Raw genomic sequence first — 25,000 nt, forward strand, 5'->3', positions numbered from 1 at the left:
TTTATGGTGTCCAGAGATTTTATCCAAAACACAATGCACACTCTGGGATTCTCATGGCAATTGTGGATTGTTCACCTGTATATTCATGCTATCAATTCATTTTTTTAAGCTTTTTCAATAATACCAGGATACCGTGCAGCATGTTGGGTGTAGAATGGAACCCCAAACTATGTTCTGTTGTAGCAATCGTATCACAATAATACGACGAAGATATTCATTTGCTCGGATTACTGTGGCAAAGCATGCTAATAGGAAACTCTGAGACATGAATGTTGTGACATGCATTCCTGGCAATTGTAGTTTTTATATTGTCTGTTGGTCCAAGAGGCATCCTCCCAGAGTATTCTAGCAGAATAGAGCTTCGTTTTGTCATTTATCACCTTGGTCCATCAATGGGAAAGCTGTATTGCAACCAATACAGCCAATGCACAAACATATTTGTGATACGACAGCTGATTTTGAACTGCCCTGAACAGTAATCAGTGTGAAACATGTTTTCTTATGATACTTTAAAGGTAGCTTTCATTGGTTATTGTCTGTAAACAAAGTGTCTAAGAATAGATTCATTTTTCTGATAGTTGGATATTTTCCAGACAAATGCCCATCATCTCTAGTAGAATAGACATACAGTAAGTTGTTTATTAGTGAAGGTGAAGGTCAAAGGAGGTGATCCCTGTATATTTTTTTAAAATCTTGTTTATTTCTATTTTTCAAGAGAAATGTCACAGATGAAAAGTGTCATTTTTTTCATATATCTAATGATTCCATATACTATTTACTGAGAGTGTCTGATTGTCATCTACCAGTGAAATAACAGTATTACTCAATATAATTCTTTTTAAAGGAGAAAAAAGGTGTGTGTGTGTGTGTGTGTATGTGTATAAAGTGACAGACAAGCCATACAGTACCATGTCATTTGTGTGACTTTCCAGAAAAAAAACAATGATTTCTTTAAATCATTTAGCTCAGGGAGTAGATTAAATAAGCATTACCCAGTTTAATTTTGCGATGGCGTAATATAAGAGAAAAACCCACGGAGACTAACCAAGGTTAAGGTAAGGCTTAGTCCAGTAATATGTCATTGAAATAGGACAGATTTTTCTTCTCTTATCTTCACAAACACTTCCAGTTAATTAAGCATTTATGAAAAAGACTAAGCTGAAATACCTAATAGTCTCATATATAACCGATTGAGTCTATGATATTTTGTTCGCTCATTGGCATCACAATTACTCCGAGCTTCTTGAAAATGAACCCATTGATTTCGTCCTGGGTGATATCACTTAATTACTTATCAGGTGGCAACGCAGTTGGTACTTCATGTTAGCAGTGGAATCAGAGTTTGGTCCATTGTTATTGTCAGTGTTATTATTGTTGTTGTTATTATTATCAATATTATTGTTATCATTGTTGTTATTTTTACTATAATTATTGTTGTTGTTATTATTATTATTATGTTCGTTTATGTTTATTGTTGTTACTATTATTATTAATATTGTTGTTGATACTATTATCATTAATATTGTTAATATTGTTATCGTTATCATTGCTATTATTATTATTGTTATTATTATTATTATTATTATTACTACTACTGCTACTCTTATTGCTCATGTTACAATTGTTGATATCGATGGATTGTATGAATAACTAAGATTTTGTTTGCTTTCAGATTCCACAATGAGTTTTACGAGTGACGAAGTGAATTTCCTGGTATATAGATACCTACAGGAATCAGGTAGGGTTGTCCTACGTTGAAGGTTGATTGCTTGTTTGTCTGTGGACGGGAAGGAGGCATAATAAGATGTTTAAGATACAATTAGAATTGGCACTTGTATAATGGATAAAAAAAAAGAAAAAGATTTAAGGTGTGAGGAATAAGAGCAACTATGATCAATTAGTTACTTCCCTTTTTTCTTCTTCTTCTTATTCATATAATTAGATTTTTTTTTATAGTCATTTTAAGGCATGGCATTCATGTCAAGTTTGGAAGTTAGTGTTTGCAGTTGTACAGAAGCTTTGCATTTTTTAAATTTCATTATTATTATTATTATTATTATTATTATTATTATTATTATTATTATTATTATTGCTCTAAGAATTCACTTATCAAATATATGTCCAAATAATGTATCTATTCATCTTTGGCTGAATTGTAAATTAAGTGTACTATATTGTAAGACTTATGGCATGTATTATTAACCTACTAATTATTTTCGTGCCTTTATTTCGACCAACAGGATTCTATCACGCCGCGTATGTGTTCGGTATCGAGTCTCACATATCGCAGTCAAACATCAACGGTGCACTGGTTCCGCCTGCAGCCCTCCTCAGCATAATACAAAAGGGATTACAGTACACAGAGGCAGAAATTAGTATAGGGGAGGTGTGTAGTTATTTATTGCTGTTATTTCGTTTATACTTTTCCTTTTTTTTTCCCCTTTTTTTCCCCCCATATATAGAAGTATCGTGATATTTTCATTGTGTGTGTATATGTAAGTCTAGACTCCTTGGTTTACAAATGGCTATATTCCGAAGACTGTAAAGATGCTTGCTCTAAGTCCTTCAAAATCCTGACATTCGTATGTTGAACGCTGTGCATCAGTGGATTATCCCTTTCCTTCATTCCCGCAGGATGGCTCAGAGAGACTCATCGACAGCCTTTCCCTCATCGACGCGGTGATGCCGGATGTCGTCGCCTCAAGACAACAGCAAAACCAACAACAAAAGGCTGTCGTCAAAACAGAAATTCCGAGCACCAATGGAGATGAAGGCAAGGAGCGGTTCATGCTCGTTGTGCATGACAGTTGCCTTGTGTTCCCTTCTCTTCTTTCCTTCTTTCTTCCTTTTGTATAGATATATGTGTGTGTGTGTGTCTGTACAATATATATTTATATATGTATATATTTATATATATATATTTACACACACACACACACATATATATATATATATATATATATATATATATATATACAGACAGATAGATATGTAGATATAGATATAGATATATATTCAGAATATATATGTATATATATCTATATATTTATGCATACATATACATGTATGTATATATATACATATATATATATATATATATATATATATATATATATATATATATATGTATATATATATATATATATATTATATATATTATTATATAGTACATATACATACATAGGTATAAATGTGCACTTAACATATCTGTTTATCTTTGGATGATGTAAAAATTTACGGATGTATTTTTGAAATTAGAAGTACATATCTTATAGGAGATGTGTATATATATATATATATATGATGCTTATAAAAGCCTTTCTTAAGATATTTCCTATTATATTTCATTTTACATGTCATAGGCAATCAAGGTGCTGTAGCTAAAGAATTAATTTCCTGCAACTCAGGGACCACAGGAGAGAACATGGACGTTGACAACAGCGTCGAGATCCCCCTCAACAAGGCAACGATATTGAGAGGCCATGAATCTGAAGTGTTCATTTGTGCCTGGAACCCCACCACAGACCTCCTGGCCTCAGGGTGTGTTCTTTTTTTCTCTCTCTCTCTCTCTCTCTCTCTCTCTCTCTCTCTCTCTCTCTCTCTCTCTCTCTCTCTCTCTCTCTCTCTCTCTCTCTCTCTCTCTCTCTCTTTCTTTCTCTCTCTCTTTTCTCTCTTCTCTCTCTTCTCTCTTCTCTCTCTCTCTTTTCTCTCTTCTCTCTCTCTCACTCATGATTATTTTTGTGATTATTCTTGTTATGTAGTTTTCTCTTATACCATGTATTTAAGGTATATCATATTTACTGACTTTCAAGGGATGTAGGTTCCTTCGCCGCTCTTTATTATCGGCAAAGCGCTCGCTGGTGTCCTAAGATTCCCATTCTCCATTCCAGATCGGGTGACAGCACAGCTCGTATTTGGAACATGAACGACAACAGCACTTCTCCCAATCAGCTGGTCCTCCGTCACTGCATTCAGAAAGGAGGCACCGAAGTCCCTAGCAATAAGGATGTAACCTCGCTTGATTGGAATGTAAGTTCGGATCTTAAATTCAGTGTACAAATACAAAGTCTGCTTGACGGAACTGTGTACAGAAGATTTTCTCTTCTGGATATGATTAGTGAAGAACGTAGATATAGATAGATAAGAGATATAACTATATCAAAATGAAGGTAGAAGTGCGATTATAAATGTATGGGCTTTGATATATGAATACGTGAATATAGATATAGATATTTGAATGTATGTGTGTATATGTATGTAAATGTATTTATGAAATTTTATGTATATATGTATCCACATTCATACATGCTTCATACATAGTTATTGTACGTATACTACCTGAAATATATGTGTATCCTATCCTGCTGCTTGCTGAGCCTTTCAGTGATAAGTCTTTCCTCCTCAGTGTGACGGAACTCTCTTAGCAACTGGATCGTACGACGGCTATGCAAGAATCTGGATGACGGACGGCCGGTTAGCATCGACTCTCGGCCAACATAAAGGACCCATCTTTGCGCTCAAGTGGAATAAGAAGGGCAACTATATTTTAAGTGCAGGTGTAGATAAGGTAAGTTGTTTTAGACCTGGAGAATTTTGGGTGCGAGTCCTTTAATGGATCAAGGGTGGGCACCTTCTGCTTACAAGAGGAAGTATATAAATCAGTGATGAAAAGAAAATACCATCAGAATTTGTTTCTTTTCTTACGTTACTTTTGAACTGATACGAATGTCATTTGAGTGGACCTATCCCGTCTTCTCTTGACTGATTGCGCTTTTCTTCACCCGCAGACCACTATCATTTGGGACGCCTCCTCGGGCCATTGTACGCAGCAATTTGCCTTCCATTCAGCACCAGCTCTCGACGTGGACTGGCAGAGCAACAATTCCTTCGCAAGTTGTTCAACTGACCAGTGCATCCACGTGTGTCAGCTGGGCGAGAACAGACCCATCAAGTCATTCCAGGGGCATACAAATGAAGTCAATGCCATCAAGTGGGACCCTCAGGGGAATCTCCTTGCTTCCTGCTCAGACGACATGACTCTGAAGGTAAAAGGGGACTTGCCTCTTGCAAGCTCAGTTTTGTGGATGAAAAAGGTATTGATTTGTTGTGTGATGACTGCTGCGTTCATTTTAGTTCACGGTAGGATGTGTTTCTCAGTCTGATGGATCTCGTTTTTTTCCAACCTGCAGGTCTCTTTATGTGATGATTTTATTCAGTTTTTGGCAATGATGTTAGGGATTTACTATTCTATTACTATTTCCCCCTTTTTACTTTAGGTTCTGACAGTGCTCAATGATTCTTGGTTAACACTTCCATGTTTTTCCCCCTGCAGATCTGGTCCATGCGGCAAGACACCTGTGTCCACGACCTACAGGCTCACAGCAAAGAAATTTACACAATCAAGTGGTCACCAACTGGTCCAGGAACAAATAACGCAAATATGAATCTTATTCTTGCTAGGTACAGTACTTGGTCATAGTGTAAATGAACTGTGGGATTTATACGAGCCTTTTTTTTCATTGTGTTTAGGTCTCTATAAAAAATTGATTACAAATTGTGGTGGATCTAGTCTTATGTGGACATCCTGTATTCTATTCTACAGTGCGTCATTCGACTCGACGGTACGACTATGGGACGTAGAGCGTGGTGCCTGTATACATACCCTGACTAAACACTCGGAACCTGTATATTCTGTGGCCTTCTCTCCAGACGGCAAATTTTTAGCTTCTGGAAGCTTTGACAAATGCGTCCACATTTGGTCTACTCAGGTAAGAGATCTCATTTACTCCAAGTTCCTCCAGCTGACAATTTTGGCACTCCACTCTCTCTCTCTCTCTCTCTCTCTCTCTATTGTGAGTTTGATCAGATGTGAATGCTAGATTTTACCTAGTTATTGTAATGATATTTAAGTGTTACTATTATTCTTCTTATTATTATTATGTGGTTATTTTCTGGCATGGCTATATCTCTCTATGAAGAACATGGAGGAGAATATCAATTTCACATGTTATTCCGTTTTGTTTGCCTTTCAGACTGGGCAGCTGGTTCACAGCTACAAAGGCACAGGCGGAATCTTCGAAGTGTGCTGGAATTCTCGAGGGGACAAAGTCGGAGCCTCGGCCTCTGACGGGAGCGTTTTCGTTCTGGATCTGCGCAAGTAGTAGAAGGCAGCGGAGAGAGTAAAAAGTGTGACGAACTATTAAGTTGATGTGAATGGGACAGACTAACTGAAGGACAGAAAGGAAATAAGGATAGGACCCAAAGAGTGTTACGAAGGAAAAACTGAGAATATGAACAATAACTTGCACTTGGAAAAGGGTTGAGAAGAGAAGGCGAGAAAAGGAAACAACGTCAGAGGAGAGATTGCTGGGATATAGTTTTGTTTTTATCGATCCATTTACAAAAGATGATTCTCCATGTCAAGTGAACGGAGTGATCTTGTGCATATTAAGCTTTTTACCAGAGAAAATATGATTTGGAAACGGAAAAAAAGTGAAGGCACGGAAAGGTTAAGCCAAGATATAAAGTAATGAGAGTAACGTACATGTGTGAGGGGGAAGTTCCTGTTCCTCTTTTGTTTCTTGTGAGTTTGTTTAAAACATACTTAGGTGCATTGTTTTCAAGTGATAATTGAGAGACATTTTATTGAATGACAGGTGAAAATAGTAGGTACCAGCATTCTTATTATGTAACCCACCATTGTTTTTGTCTTCTTTGTGCGGTTTTTATTTTTATTGTTTTCCGTCATCGTTGTCGTCTGTTTCCAGGATAATGACACATGCAGAAATTGTGCAATTTTTAGTGCTAAAAAAATTCTTGACAACATTTTAAAAAATATATTTAAGCCCAGCAAGCAACAGCAGAAAAAAGATGTTGCTCATGACTGCCAGAAGCAGTGATAGTGTACAAATTGGGCCAAGTGAAAAAGGTGTTGAGGTTTCAGTAACATGGTGGGAATGATAGGGTAAACAGGTCTCTCTCTCTCTCTTCCTCTTCCTCCTCCTCCCTCTCTCCCTCTTCCTCCCTCCCTCTCTCCCTCTCACTCTCACTCTCACTCACTACATACTTTGCTTCAAAATGGCTTCAAAGTCAGTGGGAATTCCTCAAAATTTCAAGGGATGTTGGGGTTACTGGAGCCTCACTCTTTTCATTCACTGGGCCTCATACACTCGTTCAGATCTCTTGCTCAGAGGACGGGAGGAAATGCGGTTTGATAGTACCTGTATATCAGCTTATCGATTTGTAGAAGGGTTTTCTTTCTTTCTTTCTTTCTTACTTTTTTCACTTGATTTTCCATTTTACACACTTATGGCCTGACCAGGATCTCTCGTACTTGATTTAAAGTTAAACTGGTTGTTGTATATGTTGTGTAATATCTTTATAGGTCTTGGGTGTTACTTTTCCGGTTTACCAATATGTTTTTGCGAAGTAACATAGGACCGGTAACCTGTGTTCCGTTAATTGCTACGTGTAGGCATTACCCATTACTTTCAGACGTGGTTTCAGCATTGAGTATTCCAAGTGGTGATCCCATGAATATCAACTTAGGCTAGTGTGAATGAATGTTGCAGGTGGATGGATGGACGGAAGAGATAGCCAACCTTAAGACAGCAAGTCGAGTGACCTCATAAACCAGAGTTTTTCAGCCGCCAGCTACTACAGCAAAATGTCCACTCTTTTTTTTTTTCTTTTTTTTTTTTCAGTTTTGAATCGAAGTTCCCCTCGAAGGTAACATAAGTTCTAGGAGCTCATATTTCAAGACTGTCACAAATATAAGTATAATTTGCCTTGTTCTTTTCTAGGCTAGTACATACTAACTTTGTACCTACAGTGATTTTAGAATGAAGCTGAAAATATGGTAAATATTTCATTTTTATTACATCCTCTTTGTAAGAAAAGGTGCAGCATCTCTTGTCACCAGCATGAAAGAAATGGAATCCTTTTTGGATTTGGATTTTAATGATTTTAACGAGAGGCATGTCCCCAGGAGCAGATTTGACCAGTGTTTCGATTTATATTTAAGAATAAAATTCTAAACTTCTTTTTTATCACATGTTTGGATCACTAACGCCCTGACCTCCTTCCCACCGTCAAAAAAGAAGTAAGAGAAGATACTCGCCTGCGTCATACTCTGAAGTCTTCGGAATAGATGGGCCTGCGCTACCCTGCTCTTACCCTTTGGATCCTCTGTGCGGCTCTTCTTGGCCAGGACTCTCTCGGGGAATTAATTACTCCTTGTGGTTATTTCCTTTTTAATCTTTTAGCCTCTTCAGTTTTTTTTTGTTTTTTTTATCATGTGATGTCTATTTCTGAAACTTAGAGATTGTGATTCCCTCATTATAGAAGAGCATTTATTGCAATTGCAGTTGTGGATTTATTGATTTGTAGTTTTGCATTCTTTAATGTTACTTTTTATTTAAAAAAATTTTTTTAGGTGTTCTCTTCCTATTTCACATACTTATCTGACATTTTTTTTTTACCAGTTCAACTTTTTTTTTATTAGAAAAATGATAAAAATACAAAGAACATTTGATAGGTTAAGGACAGTGAGGTTTTAGACATCCTACATACTGTAGGAGTAGTACATAATTTTTTTTTTCTCTCTCCCTCTCCCTCTCTCTCTCTCTCTCTCTCTCTTAAGTATGAAATATGAGGATATAAAGTTGATATACTACACTTGCATAAGCTGTACCTTCTTTAAGCGTACATGGCAGAGAAGCGATTTCAAATGTTTATAGTTGAACAGTACCATATGTAAGGCCCAATCTCTCCCCATAAGTTAGCAATATGGTCGAGCTTTCACTCACTAATATTTAGTGCTTTTTTGTGAGGACACAGAAGATATTGCACCCAGAGCAGGTAATGAAATTACTCTTTTAAATCTTTCCCATTATATGAATCTATACTGACAAATAAGCTTTGTTATGACCAAAGCCAAAAAAAAAAAAGACTTTATGATAGGAAAATCTGCATAAATTACTCCAAACGTCGTTGGTCTGCTTCTGCCCAAGAAGGAAGTCCTGGTTTGTAATGAACCAAGGTTAGGTTGGCCTGCTACCCCCACATAGGAGACAATTTAACCCATTCACGCTGGGGCGGTTCCGGCTTTGCGTGGTCACAATGCTGGCCGGGGTTTTCGAACGCATAAGCCTAACGCCTCGAGATTCTCGGACGCACGAGCCGCGAGTCTGGGCTGCCCGCTCGCTCAACCCGAGCGTCGGCCTTGCCTTGATATCCCATCCCCATGCGTCTGACGCGAAAACCACAAAACGTGTCGGCACGTCAACTGGCGCGAATGGGTTAAGGAGTCTCCCTAGTTGGACTGAACCTCTTAGCCAGTAGTCTAGCTTAACTCTCTCTTGCTGGGTGGAACACTACGGTACCGCGCATTCAAAGGCCCATCCGCAGGGTGCCGGCATACGGCGTCGATCATTTAATTGACTTAAGCCTATGCATTCGAGAGCCCCTGCATTGTGACATGCAAGGCTGGAATGCCCCCGGCATGAATGGGTTAAGGCAGGAGGTTGGTGGCCCAAAAAATCTCAAGTGCAATCTGGCATGACAAACTCCCAGAAAGGAAATCTCCTGCTGTCGCCATTATACCAAAAAAGCGCCTTTGGACAGAATACGTCCAGATTTGTCCAATCTTTTTCTGTAGACCCATGAAAAGGGAGTATTTTTGAACTCAAAAATATCATTCATTTGGTGTGTAACTAATCTGCATACCACAAATTCCCTACGTTCAGAAAGGAAAAGGGAAAAAAAGCCTAGAGTAAATATTTAAAAAGGGATAATTATACAACTATATAGTACTTAAAACAAGAATTTTTATTGAAGACTAGATAGGTGTATAATTTATAAATGTCCATCCATCATTTGATTAAGCACTTCCAAAGATGTATTGTTAAATATTGGTTACTCACCATCTTTTCTTTGGCATATATTGATTTTTCTTCCTTAGCACTATGGAGGAGCAAACAAACAAACAAACAAACAAAAAGAGAGAATAGTGAATCATCAGTAGCCAGAGAAGCTCTTTGCTGTACAATTCATTTGCTAAATATAGGTTACCACTCTTTCTGTATATTTCTATGTTAAATAGATATAAAAATGAATATACAAACATATTTACAATCTTTTCCTCTTTTTTTTTCTGCATATACTGATATTTAGCTAATATGAGAAATGTAACTTTATAACAACACACTTCTTCCCAATGTACTTCCACTGAAGATGCTTAAAGGTAATTATACATAATGTTTTAATTACTGTTGAAAAGTAGTCTCCAAGTGTCTGAGAAACATTACACAGAGATCAAATCAATGCAGCTTTGATCATAAAATAACACTTTCTTGACAAAACAATGAAGGCAAACCTGATACAAGTTATTATGCGATTAAAAAAAAAAAAAAAAAAGTTCAAAATCTACTTGTCATGCTGGGATTATTATTTACATAATTAGAGTGAAAAGTATATTAAAAATAATATACTTCTCAATCCTCCTTAACAGTTGAAATAGAAACAATATTTACAGGTATACATTCTGAAGATACACAGGCCACTTATAAAAGCCATTCACTTATATAACTTTTCAATGCCACTTTTACCAGTTACCATTCTGATCCAACTACTGCTCCTGTACAAAATAAACCATATTTTACTAATATAGAGTCTATGATATCCTCCTGTTAATCTTGAACACGTCAAAGTATGAAATGCCTCAGGAAAGTGTAAATACAAGGTATTCATTAGAACTGCATTAATGTTAAATACACTGTCTTGCTAGCTTTTCAAAACAACAGAAAAAAATTACTGTCCAAGCACACGCACGCATGAACGCACGCACGCACACACATACATACATACATACATTCACCAAGTCCGCGCACACACTAAAGTCTCGGTCTCATTCTCCCTCTCTGCTATACTACAAAAAATTACCTTAACAATTTCAGTGAAGTAAATTTTGCTAACTACTTTTAATAAATCAATTCTTTTCAAAATCTGTCATGCCTCCTTTTATTCACTATATTATAACATTATGAGGTATAAATACAACAGCATCACTTTTCTCGGTAGATATTTTTTTTAAGGCCCATTTCTCCTCTAAACTTCCAGCAAAGTATTGAGATACCAGTGAATGACTTTATGCTATGAAATAAATCATACAAATATACATATCATAAATTCTCTACAACTTTCATCCCAAACAATGTATTTACATTTTTTCAAGGTAATTAGCCGGGCAAAACCCTTCCTGACCACGAAATCTGCATGTCCACCATCCGGACTTGTCTGCAAAAGAGAAAAGGGATTTTAGCAAAAATGATTCCAAGCAGTGTATTATAATAAACACAAATACTAACAGCATTATTGTTACACAGAAACACGACCAGCAGCAATAAAAACATTAAAACACAGCACGTCCCTTCTCACTGTGGCTGCTTCATTTCAACACATTATATATCGACCAGATAATTCTCATCTGGACCTCAACCCTAATACATACAGTGTCTGCTGCGGAAACAATAATCCGAAGGAATACAGAAACATGCAATGGCCCCCTAAGATAATGTGCCAGTTTACTTTTTTCCTTCTTCTAAAAGCACTTTGACTTCTCTAAGGCCCAATTATACCGTTCAACCAATGCACAACAGATGAAGTCCTATCACATCCTATCATCATGAAGTTTTGCAGTATGTATACATATTTTTTTATTTAAGGCCATTTTTCTCTAGTTCAAAAAAAAATTGTCCCCCCTTAGAATAGGGTGTGTGAAAATAACTCCGAGGTTCAGCACGCCCTCACACAGCTGGACGCCACTCAACAGGAAGCTGCTTGCACCGGCTATGTTGCAAGCAAGAGCGGAATTAGACTAATATCTGCTCCATTGTAATTGGGTTTAAAAGGTAGTTGGGATATACAGATACACCACTGCCTCCGAGAGAGATGATTCACAGCAAGATGTCAACCTCTGGGTCTAAACTACTGGTGAAGTTAAGACGTGCAAGCAGAAAGAGAAGAGGAAGGTGATTTAGACCATTAACCCATCCCCGACAGGGAAGGGAATGCCTTGAATTGAATGGGGGTTCGGGCGTTATTAGCTATAAAATCAAATCAATTGAATGGCTGGCACAATACTGTGCCGCCCGGCAACTGGGCTTTTGAATGCGCGGTACACATGCTGTACCACCCGTCCTGTGTGGGTTAACCAGTATGTACTGTGGCACTCGCAGTTATAGGCACATCTCCTTCCTCTTCCCTATTTCTTCCTGTTATCTTCAATTGGGACGGTTCTTTCTTTCATATTTGATTATGAGAGTACACACACAAAACAAAAAATAAAGTTGTTTTTTGTCCTCCCATAAATGAACTGATACTGACCACATGCTACAGTTTAATCTACTGCAACATTGGTAAAACCTGTCATATGGCATACACAAGTCTCACAATACAGTAAAACAAAAAAGATTGAACAAAAGGGGGTGCAAAAGGTTGTGAGAGGTCACGATTGGTGGGACAAGTGCCTGTCCTGGGGACTGGTCAAGTAATTCTATCCCATTCTTCCATGGATCATGTCAGCATAACTGAAACCACTCACTTTACACACATGCACAGTTACAATCTCACTAAACTCTCTTCATGAGTGAACATTTATACGATCATATTCATTTTCCATAAATCGATCTCTTGAAAATTAACAATATGAGGGGGCTTGCAATCTATTACAGTGGTGGTGGTGATGATGATGATGATGATGATGATGATGATGATGATGATGATGATGGTGATAGTGATGGTGGTGGTGGGAGTGATAGTGATGATGGTGATGGAGATGGTGGTGGTGGTGATGATGAAAAAGGAAAACGAAAATAAAGACTCACCTTCCTGTACTAACACCATAATGTCTCCTTCACTAAATGTTAGCTCATCTACATCACTTGCATCATATCTGAAAATGAAAATGATTTTGTGAGAAACTAACTACACCCATATTCAAAATGTGCACAGAACTCAAAATTGTTCAGATTCCTGACTACTATGAATACATTAAAAAAAAAATGCTGAAAATTATAATAATTTCAAATGCATGACACAGAACAATGCTATTATTGAAGTAGAAAAGAGAAGTCCGACAATGTTCTTACCCGTAGAGTGCCCTGACTTGAGGTACTCCCGGCTTGGGTCTATTAATGGGTGGTTTTGTGGGTAGACTTGCTGGAGGTCTATTTGCACTACGCAAGCTTCCGTTGCCAATGCTAGGCTGGTTGACGGGACAGGGGTCACTGGGCGGTGGAGGCGGCTGCACGGCTTGAATCGGGGGACTTCCCATCCCGGGCAATCGGAAGGCAGGAGGTCCTCCCGTAGGATTCGCTGGCATTCTTGCCACGGGAGGACGGCTGAATCCAGGGTTGGTCACGGGCTGAGCAACTGGAGGTCGGAACTGTGGTCCCCCGGCACCTGGGGGAGGCCTGGGGGAAAGTCCTACCAAGCCAGGGGGTTTTGGGGCGGGTCCTGAGGGCCGTGCGTGGGGGCTTCCGTTGGGGCTCTTGTTTGTGTGATTCTGGCTGGGTGGGTGCAGTCTTCCTCTCGAACTTGGCTGGGAAGGCCTCTTGGACGATCGCATCTCATTGGCAAGAATTCTTATATCTGGAGTTATCACATGTATACCAGGCCCTGGAGGAGGGACGGAAGGCTTCAGTTACATTGTTTTTTTTATAACAAAGAAATATCATACAGTGCAAGAGTTTATTTAGTAGCATGTATTCACCAGTGCAAAATTGTTTCCGATTACCATTTACTACCACAGCAATCAAGGTTTCCTTTTAAAATCTAAAGTAAGAAAACTTCCATAATTCTTTCTTGGTGTTGGGTGTGATAGCAGATAGTTGGAGTTACGAAAGCAGGTTAATCTAATCCGACTTTATTTCTTAGGTAAAAGCTTTGACCCAACATTCAAAACTACGCTTGATATCTTTACAGCCTACATACATTGCTTTTCAGTTTTTATGGCCATAGGCATACCTGCAAACTGGACAGAATCCTATGTAGAACAGGAGGAAAAAAATCATCTTTATCTATTTGTTCTAAATAGCCATCACCAAATAGCCTTTATATGGTAAAGGTAAAGACAAGAAAAACATTGAATTTCACATCCAAATGAGATGCAATGTATACTGAATCTCAAAGTAATTGCAAAAAAGAAAATGGTCTTACATCTATATAAATTTCGAACAAACAAACAAACACACACACACACACACACACGCACGCACGCACACACACGCACGCACACGCACGCACACACACACACACACACACACACACACACACACACACACACACACACACACACACACACACACACACACACACACACACACACACACACACTCCTTCACTCATATACACTCCCTTGCTCTCTCGCTCACTCGTTCACTCGCACACTCACACACACAATCACTCACGGGCTCACACATTCTGACACACACTCTGTCCTGTAACTTTAAAAAGCGAAACTCACTTGAAGTGGAAGATAACCCATGGGCAATTTTGACAGACAGTGTGGAACCAGAAGACGAGAACAGAGGTTCGTCCGTGGTTCCATCTGTGAACCTGACCCGCCTCGTTCCACCGCCACCCCAGCCGGTTTTCTTTACTCGGAAGTCAAAGCTGAAATAAATATATAAGAATTAAAGATTGTAATAATAGTGATCATAAAAAATTAATCCAGCTGATAGTCACAATGTAAGACACATTTCCCACTGTCATTCCTTAATGATTACATAGCAGGATATGGCAAGGTGACACAGCTACAGGTTGCCATAGAATAGTAGTGTTATGATGACTTTTAAGACCTTTTTGCCTTAAAAAGGAGACTGTAACAATGAAGACATTTGTACGAGGCTTTTACTGCTGTATTTATCATTGTTCTTTTGTAACTGAATCCCATTTGTTGAATGAAGTGAGAAATAGAATGCACAATTTCGATGACAAAAATATAATTGTGTGAATCAATGCCTCATACTAATTGTCATTCACATTTCATAAACTAATTTTCAGGAAAGTGTTGTGAGAAGTTTCTTTAAAAACGACAAATGAGTCTTTTTAATTAATATAACATGAGGTACCTGTTAATGAAGTTCAGAGGCAGTTCTCTCTTATGTCTTTCTTTTAATTTGTTGTTGAGAACCATCAGAAATTCCGTCTTGAAGCGTATTTCCAGCAAGGACTCGTAGTCATTCCGGACATGGATCAGAACCAGGTCATCTTGGTATGTGGACAGAGTAGCCTGGAGGAAAGATTAGAGTGTAGTCATCTAAAATACAGACCGACTGAAATATCAGAGGGCGGACTCAACCATTTTAATCATTATTAACATTATATAGAGAGATGAACAGATGAAAACACCATTGGCATAACACCCTATGGCCGAGGAAGATCAAGCCATTCACATATTATTTTGGGCCTACCTGTGAGATGTCTTCCAACTTGATTTGCCTCTTGATTACGTCTTTGATCTGACCTTTCTCCGGCCCTTTCTTGACCTGCATCCGCCCAATCAAGTACAGGTGAGATTTGGTCAGGATGAGATCTCTTTTGGTCCTCCTGAACCGACGGTCGAATTTGTCGACCGTCAGTGCAAACTCCACCTGATGTGTGTAGATAAGTGAAGAGGTTAATATTTCTGCTGCTTCCTTTCACCATAAGTATTGTATTAACGCTTAAAAATGAATTAATAAAATAAGACAAAATGTCTACGTTTAAAGACATTTTCAAAACGGAACAGCTAGCTCAGTTTAAATGCATAACTCATGATCTCCAATAACATTACAAATTACAGCAAATATATAATGCTATTACCTTATCTCTCCTGGGAATCAGTGCTGTTATGCCAGGTTTGTACTCGACACCAATATAATCTCCGTAGAAGTTCCTGTTCAGGGAATTCCTGCGACGTTCCTTCCTGTTCACTAGGAGATCACTAGCTGCTACTTTTTCCTTTAGATACCTCTGCTTACTAAAAAAGAGGAAAAAAAACATATGCTCTTCAATCGTCAAAGTATAATATTAATCGTTTATGCATGTATAGCATATAGTTGATGACTTTTAAGACTTTTAATCCCATCAAAAGCAAATGCAAAAATGTACTTTATCTCAGATATACAATACTTATATTTCTAAACATACCTGAAGTACTTTTTGAAGGCCTTCTGGATGACTCTGGCGTAGTGGTCAAACTTACGCTCTCTTGATTCTTCTAGCATGTAGAGCGACTCAGGGTCCTTGGGATATAAAGTACGTTTTAGAAATATTAAATCATGAATCAAACATATATAATATTAATAGTGTCTATGTAAAATGAATTCAACCTTCATATAGTCAACAGAATTAGGTTACTAAAATTATGGAGGACAAGATAATCTGTATAAATCAGCAAATATTGGAACACTTAAAAATTACATATTCTTTTCAGCATAGTTCCTTGTCCGTAATGCTCGGAGAATGACAAAACTCCTAACCAAGAACAAATATCAACACAACGACAACTTACCTTCACAAATATTTTGCTTCTGCCAATCTGATACTGTGCAGGGTCCATGTTGACGCTCCGCATAATGACGTGTATGCCTTCCGTGGGCTCGCCATACCACGCCGGCCATGTCTCCTTGGTCAGGATGGCGTACCTGTGCAAGAACTTGTGGTAGGGGCGGCGATACGCAAACCCTGCTCTCTTCACTTTGATGTTCTCTTTGAGACCCAAATATTCAACCTGTAAGAAAGAGAGAGAAAAAAAAAGGACATGAATGGAGGTAGGGTTAGCGTACTCTATAATAAACAATAATGTGAAAAAAAGAGAGGCAATACATCTGACACAAGAATTTTTCTGGGGTTTAAATTTATGAGAATATTTCTAACCTGATGCTTGACCATTTGCTCGTCCCAGTCGTGAGGCTTTTTGGTTTCATTGGGCTTAATGCAGCGGATGTAATGAGGGATACACTTCATGAGTGTCGTGACTAGCTCATTAGCCTGAGTGCGGATCTTGGTGCCTGCCGTGGTCGGCCGAGTCTTCGACCCTTTTTGGAGAACGTCGGGGAAGAGGCTGCGGATGAACGAGTTGGTGCTTCCTTGCATGACCTGCAAGTGGAAAACATGTTAGATGACTTATATCTTAATTTAGCTAAAACTGCACACACACACATGCACAAACACACACACACGCACACACGCACACACGCACACACGCACTCACTCACTCCCACTTCATGAAATTCGTAATTCCCAGGAATTTAATTTCAACACAACATTTGTAAATTGCAAAAATGGTACAAATATGTTAGTTTTGATAAATTCAATGATATCCAGTGACAAGAACTACTAAAAATATATATTTCAGATAATCAATGACAAAAAATATACAAAATTTCAGGTAACAAACGACCTACAAAAAATAAAACTTACCTCAATTATATCTGTAAAAAGCACATCTCTGTTCTTCTCACAAAAGCTCTCAACGTGGTAGGAGACATTGCCTGCGTAGTGCTTGATGGTGAAGCCGTGGTTGAAGGGCTGGTAATGTGGATTGCTCCCAACCTGTAATGCAGCAAAAACACTCGTGCAATGAAAACAAATAACTCAATAACAAACGACTTGCAGAAATGCCAAACACCCTCGACAGACGACCGAGCATGACCAATGTGTGTAATTAACTGTTGAAAAGTGTCCTGTTAAGTAGAAAATATAAAGCAAAACAGATTATTCTACTTTCTTTCCTTGAGTGACAGGAAGCCAAAGAGAAAGAATTCAAACTAAAAAAAAATAATAATAATACTCAGGTTTAGAAACTCTAATTCACACCACCCTAAGCTCCATTCTCACCTGCGAGCTCATCTTGTTACGAAAGTCCTCGTCCGCGCCCTCAGAAACCGCGCTCATGGTAGCGCACGTGTCATCCAAGATGCACATGATTCCGGGTGGTCTCTTGCTCTCAATGAGATCGCACACGACTTTGTTGTTGAAGAACTCAATGGGTTTCCATTGGATACCCTGTTGGAAGAATATCAAGATAAGTATTCTAGAAAGCAATATCACAGTCCACCTTAATTTCTAGTCTAAATGCAAATGCGAAAACAAAGGGTAAAATATCTAAAATTCTAACCAGTGAACTACGATTAAAAACACCCAATCATCAAAATAAACTAAATCTCAGTATATGTACAAAATAAATACATCCAAGTAAATATCTCGTCAGCATTTCTGCAGCTGAACCAAAGGCTACTATACCTCCGACTTGTACTCCTCTTGTTCACTCTTCAGCGTCAACTCGATGAAGATCTGCTGTAATTTCTCATTCACATAGTTGATGCAGAACTGTTCAAATCCGTTGCGACCGAATATTTCAAATCCATAGATGTCGAGGATGCCAATGCTGATTAAGTTTGCATCGGTAACCATCGCTTTATTGATAGTCTGAAATGAAGTTTAATCATAATTCATTTGGCCTTTCTATTTCTATATTTAGATATTATTCAGTGTGCCTCTGAACTCTGTTCTTAAATTAGAAAATGGAAAGTAATGTCGTCTATCATTTACACCCCTTATCAACTTCCTTCCTCTGAATATTCAAAACTCCATGTTACCTTATATGAATCACCTTCCAGTATAATGAACCTTCTCTAACCTCAAACAGATATAAATCCTTTATTCACAGTAAAAGCCCTCTGTCCAAATTCCTCACCTCAACAATATAATCGAACATCCTAGAATAAAGTCCTTTACACCATGCGTCACGAGCAAACTGTGCCTGCTCCAGGTTGAGCGTGACGTCCACTCTCTCCGACTTCCCCCCCCACTTGCTGTCAAACACGCGGCTGGTGAGTTTCTGGGCCAACTTCTGGGCGTCGATCCCCAAGAGGTAGGCAGGGAACTCGAGATCTTGAAACAAAAATGGGACGGAGGATTCATTGAATGTTCAAATTATAAAAATAAGGAGGCTATGTTCATTTTGTAGATGTAGTATCCATTGCTGAATAATAAATGTATAATATACAGTGTATAATCATCTGTATAATAATCACAATATAGGATTTTACATCAGAAATTACTGAGATATTATCTCTGCTCTTACAGGCGTTATCAGCTATAGTGGCTGCGTTGTTCTGCTCTACGAAGGAAATGTTGCCCATGTGCAGAATGGCTGCAACGACAGACAAGATGTCCATCTGCGTCTGTTCGGCCATGCCCATCACAGACATAGCTGGAAAAGGAAGACACTTGTTTTAGAAGGTGTTTAAAGAAACTTATGTGTATCAACCAAAACAAATCAACAGAGACACATACAATTTCTTTCACCATTATTATCATCCTCATCCCACAGCTTACCTCTAAGTGTTTCTTGGAACTCGTGTGCGTCATTGGTGCCGTCCACCTTATAAACGCCGCTCTCGCTGAGGTAGGAGAAGTAATCCGGCGTTGAAATTCCCAAGTTGTTTTTCACGTCACTTGTCGCACCTGCACACAGCTGGTAGAAGATGTGGAAGTTGCGTTCCCCCTCATTGAGAGAGTGGACCCTCGACTTTTCCAGCAAAAAGTTTGAAATCTTTCCTCCAAGGGGTTCACCGCCACTAGAAAACTGTATTTCTATGTACTTTCCCTGTAAGATAAAATGGTTTGTTATATATGTGTCTTAGGCCAAGGCACTACTTTGAATTCCTATTACTCAACACTTAATCATTCTACTGGTTAATGGTTATCATTCTGTATCAAAAAATTACAAAAGGATATAACTCCTACTCTTTCACATTTTTTTCAAAAATGCCACAAAACTTACAAATCTTGAGGAATTGTTGTTTCTTGTTGTCTTGGCATTTCCAAAGGCTTCCAGCAAAGGATTTGATTCTAGGATAATATCTTTTACTTGCTGAACTCTCTGTCCTCCGCCAGATATGCGAGTTACGTAATTCATTATAAACTTTGCCGAGACGGTCTTTCCAGCTCCAGACTCACCACTGGAAAATTATAAATATTAAAGCAATGGTAACGGAAGGGGGTGAATGGGGAAGTTTTAATATAAAAGAAACAATAATTCAAATATGAATACTTTTATGTAATATTTGAATTCACATTTTCCTTTTTTTTTTTTTTTTTTTTTTTTTACTATTCTTATATCTTTTTAATTTTCATTTTTTTTTTTTTTTGTATTCATGTATTGCTACCCATTTGCCTGGCCATTCTTATTCCTCAAACTCCCTACATATTACCACTTGCTACTAACCTTATGATAACACACTGGCTATCTGAATCAATCAACATGTTCCTATACATGGTATCAGCAATAGAGTATATGTGAGGGGGGACCTCATACTGTGCCGCTCCCTGGTACATCTCGATCTCACGTTCTCCAAAATACGGTAGTTGCTTGAAGGGGTTCACGGCAACGAGCACAGGACCAATGTAGGTGTAAATTCTGCAGGATAAGAATTGAGGAATTGGGTATTTATATTCACAGCCTTGGAATGGCTCTTATGTAGATATGAAATACTTACGTCTCACTACGTGTCGTATTATCTTTATTTGACTTTATGCTGGGAAACTGATGTCTATCTATATATATTTCTAGTAAACATCATTTATTTTATGTCAGAAAAAATAAATTCACATACAATCAAAGTTTAACAAGCAAAAGTTATTCCCAGAAACTATAACACAAAAATATCTTATTAAAAAACTTGTTCTCCAGATCTCATTAATGGCAAATTAGCTCGTCATTACTGCAAATCGTAAGATAACCAATACTGAAAAATATCTTACTTGTCTTCCATAAATCTCTTCTTTAAGTTCTCAGCAATGGCAGATTCAGTGATCTTGGAGAGGAGGACCATGTCATCCACCGACGACTTCTTCCCCCCGCCCTCGCTCTGCCAGTGGTACACCTGCAAGAATGGAAGCAATCAGCACATGCCGTGACCTTTCAAGTCATACTAATAACCATGGGATCCAAAGACAGTGAAAAGAACTGTGATCCAAAAACAAGGAAAAGAGCTGTGATCCAAGGGCAAGGAAAAGAACTGTGATCCAAAAACAAGGAAAAGAGCTGTGATCCAAGGGCAAGGGAAAGAACTGTGATCCAAAAACAAGGAAAAGAGCTGTGATCCAAGGGCAAGGGAAAGAACTGTGATCCAAAAACAAGGAAAAGAGCTGTGATCCAAGGGCAAGGAAAAGAGCTGTACTGCCACACACAGGGCCAGGTCTACTTTCAGCTGCGAGACCTGCACCATATGCAAGACAACAGAGAATATCATATATCATATTATTTCTTCTTTACTCATTATCTTACGGACACTTTGTTCTATTCTGACCCTGACGATATAGTATTCTATATTATATTATTTACCGATGATAGATGATATCTATCCGAGAGATAGAGGTAGAGAGAGATAGATGGAGATAGAGCGCGAGATAGCTAGATATAAAATCAGAGATAGCTATATCGAGATAGAGATATATTAGATGATATTGGATAGATATATGATTATAGAGCGAATAGCATAAGGAGAGATGTATCTAATCGATGTAGCGAGAGTGACTGATAACTATCGCATAGTATGAGAGAGCTAGATGTCTGCTAGTATCTATTCGAGATAGTATAGATATAGAGATATCTATATATAATATCTCTTTTCTCTCTATGTTAGCTATCGGAATGAGAGCTATGCTATATATATAGAGCTGATAGAGTGATATATATGAATGATATCTAGAGAGCTATATATGAGCTATGACTAGATAGATATAGAAGATCGCTCGAGATAATATTTCTCGAGAGAGATATAAGACTAGATGATATCTCTATTTATAAAAGGAATGTTAATATAGAGATATAGATATGAGCGATAGAGATAGCGAAGAGATAGATATAGATCGATATAGATATCGTATATATAGCTATATATTATAGATTTCTGATAGATCTATATATGATATATATTATAGTAACTTAGATATATGAGTATAATAGAGATCTAGATATATAGATAGATATATATAGTTGAGCGGAGATTAATTTAATGAGAAAAGAGCTAGTATAGAGATAATATTAGGATATATATAGATGATATAGATAGTGTATAGAGGAGAGATATCTAATATATATTATCTAGATTGAGATAGAGTACATGATAAATAAATAGTAGATGCGAGCGATAAGATGATAATATATTCTTCTATATATCTATATATATATGATATATGATCTATATTATAATATATATATATGAATATTATATCTCGACATACATATAGCTATAATATTAGACTTAGATAGATATATAGATAGAGATAAGCGATTAGCTATATATCTAGAGATAGCTATATATATATATGTATAGAGATTAATTGAGACTAAATATATATTATAGCTCTATTTATGTTAGTTACATAGTCTATAGAGAATAGCTGATATTATAGACGAGGAGATCGCTGATGATATAGAGATAGATATATATAGCTAGATATATGATATTTAGCGAGTTGAATTAGAAATATATAGATCGAGAGAATAGATATCTAATAGCGAGTAGGTTAGAGATGGAATTAGTAAATATCTATATGAGCTAGAGAGAGAGAGAGAGAGAGATATAAGAGATCTATAGAGTAGAGAGAGTATAGAGATATATCGCGAGATATTTGCAGGTAAGCAATGAGATGCGATATAGATGAGATAGAGCTATATATCTATTAGAAGATGTTATAGAGAGAGAGAGAGAGAGGATAGAGAAGGAGAGATCGTTAGAAATATAGAGGGCTATGTATAGGAAGCGCGAGAGAGGAGAGCTAGATAGATTAGAAGACTATATATATATATATTATTATGATATGAGTATTGATATAGATATAGAGATATAGATGAAGGAGGAAATAGATAGAAGAGAGATAGAGCGAGAGAGAGAAGAGAGAAAGGAATGTAGTAAGATAGATAGGAGAGAGATAGAGCTATAGGAGAGAGAGAGAGATATATGATCGATAGAGCGAGCGAGATGATATTGTGAAAAGTCTCTCTTCGCGTAATGATAAGTATATAGAGAGATCGCGATGAGATCGAGAGAGAGATAGAGAGGATGAGATCTAAATGAGAATGTAGTATATATGCTATATCTAGATAAAGAGGGAAAATAAATAGAGATGATAGAGAGAGATGTGATGAGAGAGGAATGAGAAAAGAGAGAGAGGAGAGAGAGATCGAGGAGAGAGATAAGATAGATATAGAATGAGATATGATCAGATATAATGAGATATGATTGATATATGAGAGATTTTATATAGAGGGCATATATAGGGAGAGATAGGTAGAGAGAGTCAGTATAGAAATATATATATATCGTATAGCTAGCGGCTAGCGTGAGATATAGATAAGAGATAGAATAGAGATATTAGATAGTCGAGATGATATCTGGTAGAGCTATATAAAGCTAGGAGAGAGATTCATTATAGTTATGTAGAAGAGATAGATAGATATAGCTATATATTGAGGTTAGAGATAGAGCGCGTGAGGCTCGCTAGATATAGAGATGAGAGATATATAGAGCTAGAGCAGGTATGATAGTAGAGATAGATATATACAGAGAGAGAAGTTATAGATGAGAGAGAGATAGCTAGATCTAGATAGGAATAGATATTTGGGATTATTTAGATAGATATATGATATTATTCGTGTATATATTGTATCTATCGTCTATTATGTAAATCTATAGATACTATATATATATATTATATGGCGCTCTCTATATCGTATATATATGATCGATATATATTATATATTTTTTTATGAATCTATAGATATATCTCTATATAGATATATGTATATCTATAGATCGGGTATAGATAGATGATATATATATATATAGATCTATTATATTGGATTAGCGATATATATAAGATATATATATAGATCTTAGATTTCTGATTGAGGGATTGAGACGAGAGAGAGGAGAAGAGTAGAAAGAGCTAGCTAGTCATCTATATATATCTCTAGATCTATTTATCTTTATCTATTATATAGAGATATCTATATATCGTCTAGATATAGAGAGTATTATTAGAGATAGAGAGAGAGGATATATTATTATTATGATATCTATACAGCTAGATAATGCATATTATAATATCGAGATTATTCACAGGAGTCGCTCATTCAACATATATTAGTATATCTTATAGAGCGATAGATCTGCTATTAGATCTCTCTAGACAGATGAGAAGAGATGAGGAGAGAAACATAGAGATAGGAGATATAGATATATAGCTAGATATGGAGAGAGAGAGCTCGAGAGATATGAGGTCTAGATTAGATATGAGAGTATCTATATATACGTGCTATAGAGAGAGTAGAGATGAGAGAGAGAGAGAGAGCGCGAGGATGGGAGAATCGAGGATAGATAGATATTTCGATAGATCGCTATGTTCGAGATCGAGATAGTGATATAGCTATAGGAGGATGAGTGCTCTATATATATAGAGATATCTAGTCTGATAGTAGAGATATCTATCTCTCTGGTCGAGACATATATATATATATATATGATATAAGAGAGATCTACACAGATGAGATAGAGATAGAGAGTTGATAGAGATCTGGGGAAAACAGAGGGAGAGGAGCGAGCAGAGAGAGGGAGAGAGAGAGAGAGGAGGGAGAGAGAGGGAGAGAGAGAGATGAGATAGAGAGAGGAGAGACAGTGAGGAGAGAGAGACAGAGAGGAGAGAGCGAAAAGTGAGGGGGACGAACGTAACAAGAGAGAGAGGAAGAGAGAGAGAGAGGGAGAGAAGAGAGAGAGAGAGAGAGAGAGAGAGGAGAGAGCGGAGAGAGAGAGGAGAGAGAGAGAGAGATAGGAGAGAGGAAGAGAGATAGAGAGAGAGAGAGAGAGATGCGGCGAGGAGAGAGATGAGGAGGATGAGTGAGAGAGAGAGAGATGAGAGACGAGAGAGAGAGAGAGAGATGAGG

General features: G+C 37.5%; 2 protein-coding genes across 4 annotated transcripts in view; one reads left to right on the plus strand and one right to left on the minus strand.

Moving 5' to 3' along the window:
* ebi (transducin beta like ebi) overlaps positions 1-8,048 on the plus strand; it is a 9,814-nt gene extending 1,766 nt beyond the window's left edge. The window contains exons 2-11 of one of the 2 annotated variants that reach the window (XM_043032251.2): positions 1,673-1,738; positions 2,241-2,386; positions 2,635-2,773; positions 3,363-3,540; positions 3,891-4,029; positions 4,406-4,567; positions 4,788-5,045; positions 5,333-5,460; positions 5,603-5,768; positions 6,033-8,048. In XM_043032251.2, coding sequence (XP_042888185.1) covers positions 1,681-1,738; positions 2,241-2,386; positions 2,635-2,773; positions 3,363-3,540; positions 3,891-4,029; positions 4,406-4,567; positions 4,788-5,045; positions 5,333-5,460; positions 5,603-5,768; positions 6,033-6,161 — 1,503 coding nt within the window. In that variant the 5' untranslated portion in view covers positions 1,673-1,680 and the 3' untranslated portion in view covers positions 6,162-8,048. The remainder of the gene's footprint in view (positions 1-1,672; positions 1,739-2,240; positions 2,387-2,634; positions 2,774-3,362; positions 3,541-3,890; positions 4,030-4,405; positions 4,568-4,787; positions 5,046-5,332; positions 5,461-5,602; positions 5,769-6,032) is intronic. The other variant, XM_043032253.2, reaches the window with a different exon arrangement.
* Positions 8,049-9,810: 1,762 nt separating this feature from the next.
* Positions 9,811-25,000, minus strand: part of LOC122263671 (unconventional myosin-Ie) — an 88,966-nt gene continuing 73,776 nt past the window's right edge. For both annotated transcript variants that reach the window (XM_043032248.2, XM_043032249.2), the window contains exons 3-21: positions 20,815-20,936; positions 20,279-20,470; positions 19,835-20,012; positions 19,387-19,657; positions 19,133-19,261; positions 18,743-18,939; positions 18,289-18,474; positions 17,884-18,051; positions 17,467-17,598; positions 16,921-17,142; positions 16,556-16,774; positions 16,192-16,286; positions 15,865-16,021; positions 15,474-15,653; positions 15,132-15,292; positions 14,525-14,673; positions 13,149-13,677; positions 12,885-12,952; positions 9,811-11,295 (exon numbers count right to left, since the gene is read on the minus strand). In XM_043032248.2, coding sequence (XP_042888182.2) covers positions 11,219-11,295; positions 12,885-12,952; positions 13,149-13,677; positions 14,525-14,673; positions 15,132-15,292; positions 15,474-15,653; positions 15,865-16,021; positions 16,192-16,286; positions 16,556-16,774; positions 16,921-17,142; positions 17,467-17,598; positions 17,884-18,051; positions 18,289-18,474; positions 18,743-18,939; positions 19,133-19,261; positions 19,387-19,657; positions 19,835-20,012; positions 20,279-20,470; positions 20,815-20,936 — 3,432 coding nt within the window. In that variant the 3' untranslated portion in view covers positions 9,811-11,218. The remainder of the gene's footprint in view (positions 11,296-12,884; positions 12,953-13,148; positions 13,678-14,524; positions 14,674-15,131; positions 15,293-15,473; positions 15,654-15,864; positions 16,022-16,191; positions 16,287-16,555; positions 16,775-16,920; positions 17,143-17,466; positions 17,599-17,883; positions 18,052-18,288; positions 18,475-18,742; positions 18,940-19,132; positions 19,262-19,386; positions 19,658-19,834; positions 20,013-20,278; positions 20,471-20,814; positions 20,937-25,000) is intronic.

This window comes from Penaeus japonicus, unplaced genomic scaffold (assembly GCF_977035675.1).
Source record: "Penaeus japonicus unplaced genomic scaffold, GWHDUDI00000001_assembly GWHDUDI00000037, whole genome shotgun sequence".
Lineage (NCBI taxonomy): Eukaryota > Metazoa > Arthropoda > Malacostraca > Decapoda > Penaeidae > Penaeus > Penaeus japonicus.